At 37.6% G+C, this 16,242-nt stretch overlaps 1 protein-coding gene across 3 annotated transcripts in view; it reads right to left on the bottom strand.

Annotated features, from left to right (window-relative positions):
* The window catches only part of ARHGAP32 (Rho GTPase activating protein 32), a 306,604-nt gene that overhangs the window by 256,640 nt on the left and 33,722 nt on the right, over positions 1-16,242 (bottom strand). The window contains exon 1 of one of the 3 annotated variants that reach the window (XM_086678671.1): positions 9,688-12,287. The exons of the other annotated variants lie outside the window; for them this stretch is intronic. Within the exon in view, the coding sequence (XP_086534797.1) occupies positions 9,688-9,962 (275 nt within the window). The 5' untranslated portion in view covers positions 9,963-12,287. Of the gene's footprint in view, positions 1-9,687; positions 12,288-16,242 lie in introns of those variants that run through there. 3 annotated transcript variants of the gene reach the window in all.

Below are 16,242 nucleotides of genomic sequence, written 5' to 3'. Positions count from 1 at the left end.
AAAAGAAAAAAAGCCTCAGCATTTTTTTTCTCATACACCTCACTGTGACATAGACTCACTGTGCTTTCCTGTGTGGTCTTTCTACCTCTAGCCTTTGCCCTTTTACAGAATAAAATTCTTATATAGCTAACATTTTTTTGTGAACGCTTACTCTGTGTTAAGACATGTAGTAAATGCTGCCCTGGATAATCTCATTTATTTATCAGGACAGTCTCTTAAGTGCTACCATTATCCCCATTTTGTAGGTTAAACTCATGACTGACCGCACTAACAACCAAGAGTGACAGAGCCAGGAGAAGTCCCAGGACTGATGCTCATTCTCTTAACTACCATTACGCTAACCACCTTAGTCCACTTTAGGATAACCTTCCTAAAATACAAGTTGGATGATATCAGTTCCTGCTCAAATAAAACACCACCAAGTGCCTCCAAACACCTACAAAACAACGTTCACACTCAGCATGTTGTTAGCCTTAACCTCATCTCCAACATCCTCATTCCCCACACTATTGCTGGCCATTTTCCAAATATGTTCAATACTATTCCCCCTGTGTCTATTCTCACATTAATCCATCAAATCATCCACAATCTGTGGAAACCAAGCCATCTCTCTAAATCAAACTCAAATGCCACACTTCATGAAATTATTTTCCAAAAATCAAGACATACATGCACAATTTTTTTTAAATAATAAATTTTTTCCACTTGGAGATCTCATAGCATTTTGTCACTTCTCATGCAGCTGTCATTTATTTCTATCTTGTTTATACAAATTTTTTCTCTCACCTCTCAGACTATAAATTCCAAGGGAGGGACTTTTTTTGTAATCTTCATTTCCTACAAATTATCTGCACATAAAATGTTTGCAGAATTAAATCTGGCACAAAACCTTATGTTTTTAAGGATGTGGGTCCCACTTGCCAACTATACTTGTTGCGCAATGATCCCTATCTTAAAATTTGACTTTCAGCTAACCAAAACCCATTAAATGCTCGATCTATTACTTAGCTCCTAAACTCTAAGTGCATCCCCCCCCCCATTTACTGCTAACAATGGCTAGTCAACAAATCAAACCTTCCTTACTAAAAAGGTAAGAAACATGATACAGACAAAAATAATTGGACACCATTCGGTTTGTGAAATATTCTCTACAGATCTCATTTTATATTCTCTATTTTTCCATGTATGAACAACACATTCTTGAAAACACAGCTACGAAATACAGTTTAAAGACAAGAACTGTAATGATAGTGATAGTTTTTTATAAAGCTAAATAACTTTAATATTAGTAATGTAAACTAATACCTTGAAACACCACTTAAATTCATTAAGTGCTATCAGAAGTAACCTTTTTTTTAATTTTTTTAAATGTTTTATTTATTCTTGAGAGACAGAGACAGACAGAGCATGAGTGGGGAGGGGCAGAGAGAGAGGGAGACACAGAATCCGAAGCAGGCTCCAGGCTCTGAACTGTCAGCACAGAGCCCGACGTGGGGCTCGAACTCACGGACCGCGAGATCATGACCTGAGCTGAAGTGGGCCGCTCAACCAACTGAGCCACCCAGGCGCCCCAGAAGTAACCTTTTTTTAATGATATAACAGAAGAAAGTTTTTCTCATTATAATTTAAATGCCTCCTTTAAAAACTGGCAAACATAACTCCACTTGGAACCCTGAGGCCAACTATTTCCACCAAGTGGCACACTGCTGTCAAGCTCTCTTGATCACCCCCAAAAGTGAACTCCAGTCTTCTTAGTGCTCCTCTTCATTTCCCCCCACCACGATCTCCCCACAACCCCCACCCCCACCTCTGCTGACTACCTCCTCATCTCCTTCCAGGGATCCTTCAGGAAACTTGCTCCCTTATAAATAATTTCCTTACATTGTAAACCTCTCTGCAGAACACATCCCTACTCTGACAGAAGGGGTTCTTACCAGGCAAATTTCCAGGTGAGCATGAAGCATCTAGCACAATAGCTATTACTGCATACTCTGTGGTCAGACTGCCTGGGATTCCATCTCCAATTCAAACATCACTAGCTATGTGAACTTGGGGAAGAAAAGTCTAATCAAAGCACTACTTGCCATTCCACAACATGTCCCCCAAATTTCCTGCCTCTGTAAATTTCTACTGAATTGATCACTCCATAATTGTGCCATCCATCCTTCAGTGGGCCCATTCAAGTCATTTCCTTTTCTACAAGTTTTCCTTAGATCTTCAACAAATTCTCATAGTACCTAATTTACCCTTCTTGCAGAATACTTATATTGCCTATAAGTACACTTTTAGATGATAATCCTTAAGGACATAGTCTATGTAATTTATCTCTGAATTTCCTGAGACACAACATATTTGTGAACCAAACAAGATGTAAATAATCTACTTGGTCATATTAATTTCTTCTCTCCCTCTCCCAAACCCCAAATGCTTGAGCATGAGATTTATATTTTCTTTTATGTTTTTTAGTCATTACAATCATGAGAAACCGCTGCGATAAATCCTTCCCATCTTTAATAAAAACTGAAAAAGCTTCGTAGTCTGCAAAAACCCAATTTTGTGTAAATTTTGAACACTATCCTTAAAAGCAACATTTCGGCAGAGGAAGGAGAAAGGAATGTTCCTGAAGAAATCTGGGAAGCCAAAAGAGAGCACAATGCATAGTTCAAGCCAGCAGTTAAGAATACAGATTTAAGGGGTACCTTGGTGGCTCAGTCGGTTACGCATCCGACTTCAGCTCAGGTCATGATCTCACGGTTCGTGGGTTTGAGCCCCACGTCAGGCTCTGTACTAACAGCTCAGAGCCTGGAGTCAGCTTCAGATTCTGTGTCTCCCTCTCTCTCTGCCTCTCCCCTGCTCACGTTCTGCCTGTCTCCCTTCCAAGAATAACTAAACATGAAAAAAAAAATAAAAAAAAAAAGAATATAGATTTAAGAGACATTCCTGAGTCTGAATTCTGGTTCCACTATTTACCACAACTGCAGCTTTAAGCAAATTATTTAACTTCTCTATCTCTTTATTTCCTCAACCATAAAATGTAGCTACTGGCACTACAAGTTATAAGGAATAAATGAAATCATATACACCAAAAACCTAAGTGGGTACCTGGTATACAGCTTACATCAGTAAATGAACATTAGAAGAAAATTTTTGTTTTAATTAAGGGACACAGGTGCACAGGAACTTGCACCTCATTAAAACTTCACTTGATTTTCTTTTGTATAGAAAGGTTAAGAAAGAAATGAAATCTGCAGAAAGTGTTAAGATAGTCAATCTTGATGCTATACATTGAACAAATAAACTGGATACTCTACTGGATTTAGCAAAAATAAAGTCTATGTAACAAGCTCTTACAAAGAAGCCCTTCAAAGTCATAGGACAATAATTTTGGCTGAATTATTCAATAATAAAAAGGCCCAGTAACAAACTAAATCCAAGGTACTACCTTTTTAGAAAAAGACAAAATAAAAAAAAGTGGTCATTGATACCCAAATGATTTAAATAATGCAGTATGATACATCAAGTACTACCAGTAAAAGCATAATATTTAGAAATACAGTAGTAAATATTAAGGAGAAAAAAGCCAAAAGAGTTGAAAATCGTTGCCTCTATAGAACAGGAAACGGAGGCCAGATGGGGTTAAGTTAAATGGGATGAGACAGTGTCAGGAAACTGCTGTTTTTCTTTAAAAGTCTCATGGTAGTATGGATTTTTAAAATGATGTTCTTGATTTGGTTAATAAAAATACAAAGTAATTATAAAGGAAATTTTATTATTTAATTGTTTGACAGCAGGACCAGGGATGGGTGAGCAAGCAAGGCACCTATGATGTAAAATTTTAAGAGGCATCACTCTCAGCGTCAAGAACTTGCACATACTTGCTGGTCTCCAAGAGTGAGTACCTCCTTCCTAGCCTTGTCCAGTACTAGCCCAGTACTAGCATTTTAATAACTCAAATATTACAAACAAACAGTTGAGGGAACTGAGGCTGTTACAGTTAGTCATTGTATGAAATAAAATACACTGTGCAATACATAATAGACTTCTGCAATTATTTCTAACTATCTACAAATATGTATTAAAAAAATCTAGAATGATCTTCCTGAATATTAATGACAGTTGCACCTGGGAAGTAAGATTCTTCTGGGTAGTGAGATTTTGGATATACCCTCTATACCACTAGGTTTTTTTTTTTTTTTTTAACAGGCATATGTAATTTTTTTAATAAAATAAAGTGATTCTTTTATGCTTTTAAAATAAAAAAAAGTTCAGGGGCGCCTGAGTGGCACAGTCACTTAAGCGTCCAACTCTTGATCTAGACTCAGGTCATGATCTCAGTTGGTGAGTTCGAGTCCCGCATGGAGCTGGGCGCTCATGGTATAGAGTCTGCTTGGGATTCTGTCTCTCCTCTCTCTGCCCCTCCCCGCCTGGATGCACGTGCTCCCTCTCCCTCTCTTTTTAAAAAATAAAATAAAATAAAACAAGTTCAGCTCCCTACCCACCCCCACTAACAACACACACGCACATGCGTGCACACACACACAGACACACACACACACAACACACACACACATTTTCCCATGACAACGTAATTTACTTCAGGCTTCATCTGCCACATCTATGGACATGACTTACAAATCTGTATTTTTAACATCTCTATCGCCCCCAAGTCCCAACCCCCCAACTGCCTCCAAAGGAGCAACTGAATGTTTAACTGGCAACTCAAACAAAATAAATCAAGTAAAACATATCATTTGTCCACATACACTAGCTCACCCTCTTTTTCTCCCAATGTGCCTTAGGAATAAGTACAGTAAGTCCCCAAGTCATTCAGGTTTAAAATCTAAAAGTCATCTTTACCTTTTACCTCTCCCTTACCCCATACAGAAAATTATGACTGTTGTCCCACCACCGTGTTTGACATCTAATCTACCTTTCGTTCCTACAAACACATACCAGTTCAAGCTTCATGATCTATGCTCTGAAATACCAGTTAACAATCATTGTTCAAGTAAATATGATACAGTTTACTATCCTCAATACAAAGCACAAAATATGGCAGAGAATAAGTGAGCAACACATGTTTTTTGAATGAATGGGAAACAAAAAAAAAAAAACTAGTCGTCCCATTTCCCTACTTCCACTTCTACAACCACAAAATCATTTTGCAGTTACCCAATATTCCCAAAACAGAGCTCTTATCAGGTCACAAAAGCCATCATTTACCAGTGATGTAAATAAGATAAAAACTCCTCAGTTTGGCACTCAAATCATTCCAACATGGGGACTCTTCCTCCTTCAGAGCCTGGAGCCTGCTTTGGACTCGTGTCTCCCTCCATCTCTGCCCCTTCCTCTCTCTCAAAAATAAATAAAACATTAAAAATTTGTAAAGTTATTTATAATATCTTTATAAATATATATTAGAATCACTACCAAGTGAATTTTAAGTTCCTTGAAACAAAAACCACAACTTTTATTTACTCATTTCCCACTGTACCTAACAAAATGCCTGGCACAATTACATAAAAGTCTCCAGGAAATGAGAGACCTGTGCATCAATAATAATAAAACACAAACAGTAGCAGCAGAGCCAAATTTGAGTGCTATATATCGGCCAGATACTACTTTAAGCTATATACATATATAGTTTCATTTATTCCTCACAAGGACATGAGGAAGATACTATTATTATCTCCATTTTACTGATAAGAAAACTGAGGCAGAGAGATAACTTAATCAAGGTTTAACATCATAGTATTCTTCAACTGTATAGATAATTCTGCAGTTAATATTTTTCTATATATAGTTAGCTCCTTATTTCAGACTACTTCATCAGACTCTAAAAGTTATAACATTGAGTCACAAAGTATAGATGTTTAGACGTTTCTCATACTTTTAAAATGTTCTTGTAGGAGCGCCTGGGTGGCTTAGTCAGTTAAGCATCTGACTGCTCAAGTCATGATCTCACAGTTCATGGGTTTGAGCCCCACATCAGGCTCTGTGCTGACAGCTCAGAGCCTGGAACCTGCTTCAGGCTGTGTGTCTCCCTCTCTCTCTGCCCATCCCTGCTCACACTCTGTCAGTCTCTCAAAAATGAATAAATGTTAAAAAAAAAAATCTTTAATAAAAAATAAATAAATAAATTTGAAAAATAAAACGTTTTTCTAGGGGCTCCTGGGTGTCTCAGTCGGTTAAGCATCTGACTCTTGGTTTTGGCTCAGGTCATGATCTCATGGTCTATGAGTTCGAGACCCGCATCAGACTCTGTGCTAACAGCACAGAGCCTGCTTGGGATTCTCTCACTCCCTCTCTCTCTGACCCTCTCTCACTCTCAAAATAAATAAATAAACTTAAATTTTTTTTCTAAGAGGATTAACCATTTTATAAAGCCACCAACAATGTATAAGGGCAACAATTTTACTGCTACTTGTCAGCCTAGCAAATCACCATTATTTTCCCATTCTCCTGGTTCAAGTAGGCAAATAATAATAGCATAACTCTTGATCTTAAATAAGTGTACCTTTTTGAAAATAAGTTTATTTACTTAAGTAATCTCTACACCCAACATAAGGCTCAGATTCACAACCCAAGACCAAGAGCCACATGCTCCACTGGCTAAGCCAGCCAATGGCCCCTTAAATAATTATACTCTTAAAGGTTTATGACCAGTGTTTTGGGGTTGTTACTGTTATTGTCATAATTGATGTTTTAAGAGACACTATATGCCTGAATAATTTTTTAGGAGTTACTTAACAGTATTTACATAGATAAAAAGAAATCAAGCACTTACCTCTACTCAAACATTCACTAAACCTTTTACAATATCCCATTCATTCATTTATTCAACAAACCTTTATTGACAGCCCACCAGGATTAGTACTATACTAGCACCTGGACATAAATCAATACAATCCCTGCCTTCAAAGGGAACACAGTTTTTTAAACATCAGAGTCAATGTAAGCTTTGGTGACTTGGTTCACAGATCACAAACTGACTTTAAGAGGGGTCACTCTGAAGTCAGTTTTAGTACTGATTCCAACTGTAAGTGTTTAAATTTCACACAGAGAAACACCCAAATATGGCAGAACTAAAGAAGGGTCAAAGAAGTTCAACTAAAATGTCATCAAATAAAGAAGTCCAAAAATAAGTTTTCAGTTAGAAAAAGTAATGGCTGGGACAAAACAATCTATAAAAGCATGGCTGGTACACAAATTTGAGTTCATCAAATCTAAAACCATCAAGTTAGTAGGATCCTTTGTTGATGAATAAGATAAATAAGAAAAAGGTGTAACTTCTATTTCCTATGATATGAAATTAAATTATGAAAACCAATACCTCAAAATGTAATAAATAGAGGTATAACATGAACCCAAAGGTTCTGGGGGAAAACTGACACAAAGCTGTAAATCAATCACTGCTCAAAGAAACAGGGCAATACTTAACCTTTGAAGTACTATCAGAGATGAAAGCCATGCTTTCCCACAGCAGAACTATTTTTAACTGTAAATCACTAGTAGCAATCAAACACTAAGATTAAACCTTTGGTCTGATCCATTCTAGCAATTTCTAATTCAACCCTCTGGCCCTACAGGCATTTCAAACTAATTTTTCAGGGTGATCAATCATAACAGTGGAATGGATTTTTAAAGGGGCCTATCCTTTGTCCAGACGGTTCTCTTCTCAAACTCATCTCTATCAACACCATGCTACTAAAATGAGTCTTTTATAAGAAAATATATATCATAACACCAATGTTTGGATTTGGAACTTGATAATGGCTGACTTCATTTTCAGCTCGAAGGGAGCATTTCTCCCACTAAGTGCCCCCTTTGTTTTCTCCCCAGGTCTATCTTCTATCGAAAATATACTGATATGCTAGGGCTGACTTATTGATCATTCCCCTACAGACCTACCAGTGCTTTGCATCTAGCAAATAGTTAATAAGCTATATGAGATAGATTTAAAAACAGCAGTAAAATGCTTATTTCACAAAATCTCAGAAGTGACTAGAAAATTATCACATTCCCATACAAACAATCCATGGTGAAAGACCTAGATTTCTGTACATTAAAAATGTAAATGATCATAGGATCACCCCACCCTTCTTGGGGCATAAGCCTCAGATAACTCTGTCTGCTCTCTCTTCTGCTGCAGACCAGAGGAAGGAGGGTTCCGGTTCAAGATGGTGATGTGAGAAGATCCTGAACTTACCTCCCACAAACACACAGTCTACAGCTACATATGGAACAATTTCCTCCTTTAAAAAAATGAAATCTGGCTAAGTGATGACTACAGATCAAGAAATTGAGAAGAAAACCATACCAAAGCAGGTAAGAGAGGCTGAGACACAATCTCACCAAAAATCCCACCTCTAGAGCTATGGCCCACAGCCAACAGGAATGAAGAGTTCAAACTCCATATGAGACATCCCAACTTTTTAGACCTGCTCTTGACAAGCCAGCATAACAACTAATTTTGAAAACCAAGAGGGCGCAAATCCTGAGACCCACAAGACAATAGTGATCTGAGAAACTGTTCTTACAGAGCTCATAGTTGTAGACTCACCTGCCCATGGTCCATCTCAAAGGCAGCCAACCCTGATCCGAATGAAAGTGAAGGAGGCTCACGTGCTTATATTAAAAAGCTCAGCCTGAGGGGCCAACCTCTAATTTAACACACATCTCGAAACCTGTTGGAACACGTTCTAGAGATGGAGACCAGTGGGTGCCATTTTCACGCTCACCCTTTGCCACACTCTATAACACCAGTACCTCCAGAAAGGGGCCTTTACATGCATCTGGTGCCCTGATTTCTGTGGCTGCTCCCCAGGGGAACCCTCTCAATCACCTGGCTCTAGAGACCTGGGGAGCTTGCATTCCTCATCACATGGGACTTTAATAATCAGTATCACCCAAAAAGGAGCTTATAGCCCTGTCTAGCACTCCGATCTTTGCAATTGCTCTCAGGAGATACCTCTACATTGCTGGCTTTGGCAGGAAGTGGAGCTTATGCTCAACAGTTCCCCAGGACAGGGGCGCCTGGATAGCTCAGTCGGTTGAGTGTCTGACTTCGGCTCAGGTCATGATCTCGCAATCCGTGGGTTCGAGCCCCGTGTCGAGCTCTGTGATGATAGCACAGAGACTGAATCCTGCTTCGGATTCTGTGTCTCCCTCTCTCTCTGCCCTCACTCCCTCACTCTCTCTCTCTCTCAAAAAATAAACAAACATTACAAAAAAAAAAAAAAAAGAGTCCCACAGGACTATAACCAACAGAGTTATTTTTTTTAATGTTTATTTATTTTTGAGAGAGAGAGAGAAAGAGAGAGAGAGAGAGAGAGAGAGCGAGCATGAGCAGGGGAGGAGCAGAGACAAAAGGAGACAGAGGATCCGAAGCAGGCTCCACGCTGACAGCAGAGAGCCCAATGCAGGGCTTGAACTCATGAACCATGAGATTATGACGCTTAACAGACTAAGCACCCAGGGGCCCCCCAACACAGTTCTTAAACAACTACCATCCCAAGGACACAGCAAGAGACAACAAACTCAGGAGCTCTGTCTTTCTGAGGAGACCTATTAGCTAATTATCATGATGGTGGCCCAGGGGATAGGCTTCTAATTAAACACACATCTAGGGGCTTACCATAATCCTTTCCAGAGACCTTGGAAGGAGAACACTATCTTCACACTCACCCTCTACCACGCTCCAGAGCTCCAATGTCTCCTGGAAGGGAGTTACACATGTGCTTTGTACCCAGTTTTTGCGGCGGATGCCCAAGGCACACACCCCTCATCGCTTTGGCTCTAGTGGCCAGATGGGCTTGCATTCCTGGATCCCACAGGACTGTGGCAATTGGACGGGGGAAAAAGAAAAATACATAAAAGGTCTCCAAAACGAAAAGGAAAAAGTAAATCTCACTATGTGCAGATGGCAAAATACTATATACAGAAAATCCTAAAGACGCCATTAAAAAAACTGTTAGAACTAATAAAATTCAGTAAAACTGCAGGATACAAAATCAACACTCAAAACTCTGTTGTATTTTACACTAATAATGAACTATCAGAAAAATTAAGAAAACAGTCCCATTTACAATTCTACCAAAAAATATTAAATACCTAGGAATAGATTTAACCAAGGAGGTGATGAAAGACGCACATATTAAAAACAAGACATTAATGAAAGAAACTGAAGACGACACAACAAATAAATGGAAAGATATTCCATGCTTATGGATCAGAAGAATTAATATTGTTAAAATGTCCATACTACTCAAAGCAATATATAGATTCAATGCAATTCCTATTAAGATTCCACTGGCATTCTTCCGAGAAATAGAACAAATAATCCTAAAATTGTATAAAATCACAAAAAATCCCAAATAGGCAAAGCAAACTTGAAAAAGAAGAACAAAGCTGCAGGCATCACACTTCCTGATTTCTAACTATATTACTAAATAATCGCAATTAAAATGGACACATAGATCAAAGGAGAATAGAGAGCCCAGAAATATACCCATGCATATCTGGCCAATTAATTCACAACAAAGGTGCCAAGTATATAAAATGGGAAAGGACAGCCTCTTCAATAATTGGAAAAATGGGGTAGCCACATGCAAAAAAATTAAACAAGACCGTTTTCTTTTGCCATTCACAAAAATTAACTCAAAATGGATTAGAAACTTGAACGTGAGCCCTGAAACCATAAAACTCCTAGAAGCAAACATAGGCAGCAAGCTCCCTGACATAGGTCCTGGTGATAATTTTTTGAATCTGAAACCAAAAGTAGCAAAGGCAAAAATAAACAACTGGGACTAAAGCTAAAAATTCACTTCTGCACCGCAAAGGAAACCATCAACAAAATGAAAAGGCAACCTACTGAATAGGAGAAACTAATTATAAAACAAATATCTGATAAAAGGATAAAATCCAAAACATACAAAGAACTAATACAACTCAGCAGCAAAAAAACCAAACAATCCAATTTAAAAAAGGGCAGAGGATCTGAACATTTTTCCAAAGACACACATACAGATAACCAACAGGTACGTGAAAAGATGCTCAATATCACTAATCATCAGGGAGATGCAAATCAAAACGACAATGAGATTATCACTTCATATCTGTAAGAAGAGCTATTATCAAAAGGACAAGACATAACAAGTGTTGGCAAGGATGTGGAGAAAAGGGAACCCTTATACACTGTTGGTGGGAATGTAAATTGGTGTAGTCACTATGGAAAACAGTATGGAGATTCCTCCATAAATTAAAAATTGAGGAGTATCTGGGTGACTCAGTCAGCTGAGCGTCTGACTCTTGATTTTGGCTCAGGTCATGATCCTAGGATCATGGGATCAAGTCCGCATCAGGTTAAACCCCTGCTTAAGATTCTATCTCTCCCTCTGCCCCTCTCCCCTTGCTAAAACGCATGTGCACTCTCTAAAATTAAAGAAAAATTTTTAATTAAAAATAGAAATACCACATAACCTGGTAATTCCATTTCTGGATAGTTATCCACAGAAAACAAACACACTAATTCAAAAGGATATATACACCTCCATATTTGTTATAGCACTATTTACAATCACCAAGATATGGACATAACCTAAGTGTCCACTGATGGATGAATGCATAAAGAAATTGTAATACACACTATTTCCATAAAAAAGAATGTAATCCTGCCATTTGTGACAACATGGATGGACCTTGAGGGCATTATGCTAAGTGAAATAAGTCAGAGAAAGGTACTGTATTTTCTCTCTTATATCTTAAAAAATAAAAAAAAAGCCCAAAGATACATAGAACAAATTGGCTGCAAGAGGAGAGGGCTGTGAGGTGAATGGTTTGTTTTTGTTTTTACTTAAAGAAAATGAATAAAACTTTTTTTTTTTAATTTAAAAGACGTGCAGACATAGTTGTATTCATTATTCAAAGCTGGGTATGTGGCAAGTTGCCAGGAGTCATGAGATTTTAAAGTGATTAAATTCATTCATAGGTTTATCTTCACGTGCATTCATGCTTCCTGTTTGATGACTTCAAAGTAACCTATGGAACTTTTTTAAAAAAACTTTAAAGAGACCTCACAAACAACATACAATAAAGGAGGAGAAAAATACAACTATTCTGACAATATTTCCTCCAAAAGAAAAATGCATCAAATTTTACTGACCTGCCTTCAAAAATATTTATCTTTAAAAATCACTTCATTTCATCTTCCAGTTCTACATTAAGGGAAGAAAAAGACTTTCTTTTACAACATACAAAAGGTATGATATAGCAATTTTCCATCTATCTTCAAAGGTCATTTTTTTAATGTTTATTTATTTAGGGGGTCGGGTGCACAGAGAGAGGGAGAGACAGAATCCCAGGCAGGCTCTGCAGAGCCCAACGCTCCCAGTGCAGAAGCCAATGCAGGACTCAAACCCATGAAACGTGAGATCATGACCTGAGCCAAAACCAAGAATCGGACACTTAACCGACTTAGCCACCCAAGTGTCCCTTAAAGGTCATTTTTAACACATTAAAACGCTGCAATATTTCTAAGGACAGCCTTTACCTTCTAATAAAAATGCTTTCAGAAAAATAAAAACTTTTGCAAGAGCAAAACAGAAAGAAAATTACATTTTTTAGAGTATTTCCTACAAATAACTTGGAAAACTAAAAGTATTTGTGGGAAGGAAATGCAAAGGACTAGTTCCTCTGTAGCTCCTAAAGTTAAACTGAGCCAATGGAAATTTTCCTTTTAATCATTTATTCTATCTTCACTTTAAATGAACATAAACATGTTTAATAAAAGGCAAATGAAGAAACCAAACATCCTCCTTCAAAATTATTTACATCCAATCTGATCAAGACATAGAATCCAACTGAAAGGAAACTCTGAAAGCTTATCTCAGCCAGCCTATCTAACCATGTAGAGAAAAACCTATTTTTCTGGAGTCTGTGTAAGCCTAACATCCCATGGTATCTGCCTCACAGTATTTTACACCAAGAACGATTTCTTGGGATGAGATTCAAAGAGCACTTTTATTTATGTCTTGGCCCTCATTATTTTGATTACAGTATTATTTGAAAATTTTTTAATTTACCTCTAACCAAAATCTAATTAATCACTCTACTGAGACGCCTGACTGGCTCAGGCAGTAGAGCATGCAACTCTTGATTGCTACTCTATCACGCATGGGGCATGCGTGAGTTCAAGCCCCATGTTGGGTGTAGAGATTATTTCTAAAAAAAAGAAAAAGAAGGAAAATCATTCTACTGTGCTCCACCAGTATCGCAACAACTCCTATACAAAACATCGTTATAAATGGTATTCTACACCTAAATCACCCTTCTTACCCTTTTACCTAGGCTAACCAGAACACTCATGGCTTCTTTTGCTATACAGTTGTTGTCTGTACTCTGTACAATCAAATGCTACATATAAAGCTCATAGTACAGCACATGGAATGTGAGTCTTCAAGATACTGTTATCCCTATTACTCATTTCTCCACATACGTCCAAAAACCTGGCTGAATTTTCCCTCCCCTCCTTTTCTTGTGCCTCCACCCTCACACCCCCTCCCAAACAGTAGCACTGATGACTTATGCTAAACTATAACATGGTTTTTTCTACTCTATCTTCACTTAACCATACCCACCCTGTACTCAGCTTTACTGAGTACCTACTATGTACCAGGAACTGTGCAACACACATTTAGTGAGTAAAGCTGCCATAGTCTCTGCCCTCCTGGAGCTTGGAGTCCACTTCTTCTCTCACATGGTCATTTAGTAAAACAAAAGAAAAGGATAACACAATACCACTCAGATTAGGTCTTACAACAAATGATGTAGTGCAAGGATGACAATAATATACTGAATTAAACAAGGAGATCAAAAGGACACAGTCAAAAGAAAAACATTAAAAACAAAACAAAATTTTCTAGATGACCTGTAATGAGTCAAGGAAGTATATGGCAAGTTAAAAACACAAGGACACTATTAAGACACACACACACACACACACACACACACACACACACACACAAAGAACACTGACCACTGATCAATCTACAAGTTAGAGTATAAGGTTTCAGTAAGAAGACAGTATATTCCAGGACATTTTTGGCTTTGTAGGAAAAAAAGTCACATAAAAGAAAAGAAAATATATATACTAGAGAGGAAAGGATTCTAAAGAATTTCCCATATTTATAAAAAGCAATGAGTTAGCATTAATATTGAGATTTTTTTATTACTGGTAGATAGATACTCAAGAAAAGAGGTACTCACAGCCAGATCACGACTGCAGACCACTAGCTGAGACCCTGCCGCTGACTCAGAGTCACACAACCAAAGTGGTTTCCCAAAGCATGCTCATTTTCCACCACAAGAAAATCTATCCCAAACTGGTTTTCAGTGTGGCATTTTTCAAGGGCTACAATTCAAGACAGAGACCATAAGAAGAAATGTAGCCATAAATGATATCAAATTTATTCGTTTGAGAAATGGGACTAAAAAAGGAAACAAACGGAACAGAAACACTTGATATCCACCAAAGCTCTGAGTCCTTTAGAGAAAAAAAAAAATGCGCTTTTTTTTATGAAAACATCTAGAGGCAGCGCTACTAGAGGCGGCCATGTTGGCACTTCTGAAGGCCAATGTGTACCTAGGATTAGATCCCTGATTCTCCACTTCACTAGTCGTTTAATTTCAATCAGTCTTCCTCTTTTAAGCCTGTGATACCTCCTCTGCAAAACAGGACAAAAGCAAATGTTTGTACTTCAACTGTACTTCTAATAAAACATGTGTAAGAATATAATTGTTAGTCGCTTTAAGAATTTTATGTTGGTGTCTATTTTCCCTAATTATCTTATGCCACTGAAATATAACCTCTAAAATTAATGAAGATATCTCATTTTACATATTGAATTACTACTAGAAGACTTTTATTATCCTGAAATCCTGAATACCTTTATTTCTTAATACAGATAGTCATGATGAATAAAAACAATTTATCTACAACACAGCTTTAAAAACTAATCAGGTTGAAGCTGTGGGGAATTATATAAACTCTACTGAGAAAACCATGTTACTGCGGACTAACAATTGGTTCATACAGAACACCGAAGCTCCATACCCGCCTCTTACCATCAGAAGTGAAATACCAAACCCCTTTGTTTTGCTGTAATGAATATTCTCACTTTCTATCCTGTAGCAGAGTTATTTCTAAAACTATCATGTCATAAGCTCTTCAGCTGCCCAATTCTTGGATACATTTGTGTTTTCGCTAATAGTTTCATGGTATTTTTCTACTGTTTTGAAGAGTTTTAACTATGATGTCATTAAAGAAAAAAACAAGAAGGAAATTAACCTGCGTGTCCACCAAATGTGTGCCAGACACTGTAAAACTACCCTACATAGGTTATATCTCATTTAATCTTCAAAAATAATCCTGTGGGAAAAATAAAGCACACTTCCTCACCCCCCACCCCTGCCAAGGTCACACAGCTAGTGGAAGGCAGAGCCAGGATCTGAATCAAGGCAATTTTTACTCCACAGACTATGCTGCTATTACCAGTAATTTCAGCTTCTTAAAAAAAAAAAAAAAAAAAAAAAAAAATCGAACTGCTTTTTCTTATTAAAATCCCCGCTCATTGCCAAAATTCTGACAAGTGCAGAAAAATGCAAGAAAAGTTAAGAACTGTGTGAACTACCTTCCAGAGATAACCACTGCTTATATCTTAGAGAATTTTTTTTCTTTATAGTATTGAATCTTAAGTTTCAGGGCTTTTCTTAAATTCTTTACTTTAAATTACAAATTAACATACAAATATACTCTCATTGTTAAAATCCACGTAGGAGTCAAAGTATGTCTTTTCCTATCTCCAACTGCAGTCACTGCTGTTAATAATTTGATGAACCAGAGTTTTTTTCTATGCTTGTACATGCCTATATATGAATATAAATGATTCATTCAGTGCATTTTTATAAATATCTTAGTTTTTTCTGTGCATGTGTGCATTATTCTACAACTTGCTTTTTTGCATTTAATGATCTTTCCAGGTCTGTATATAAAGGTCTGACTCATGGTTTGTTTTTGTTTTTAAAGTTTATCTATTTGAGAGAAACAGAGACAGCATGACTAAGGGCGGGGCAAAGACAGCGGGAGAGAGAGAGAATCCCAAGCAGGCTCTGCACTGTCAGCACAGAGTCTGATGTGGGGCTCGAACCTACCAAACTGTGAGATCATGACCTGAGCCGAAACCG

The sequence above is a fragment of the Puma concolor genome, chromosome D1, assembly GCF_028749965.1.
Source record: "Puma concolor isolate L17-30 chromosome D1, mPumCon1.1.hap2, whole genome shotgun sequence".
NCBI lineage: Eukaryota > Metazoa > Chordata > Mammalia > Carnivora > Felidae > Puma > Puma concolor.
Note: the sequence above shows the minus strand (reverse complement) of the source record. Positions and strands in the feature narration are given on the sequence as shown.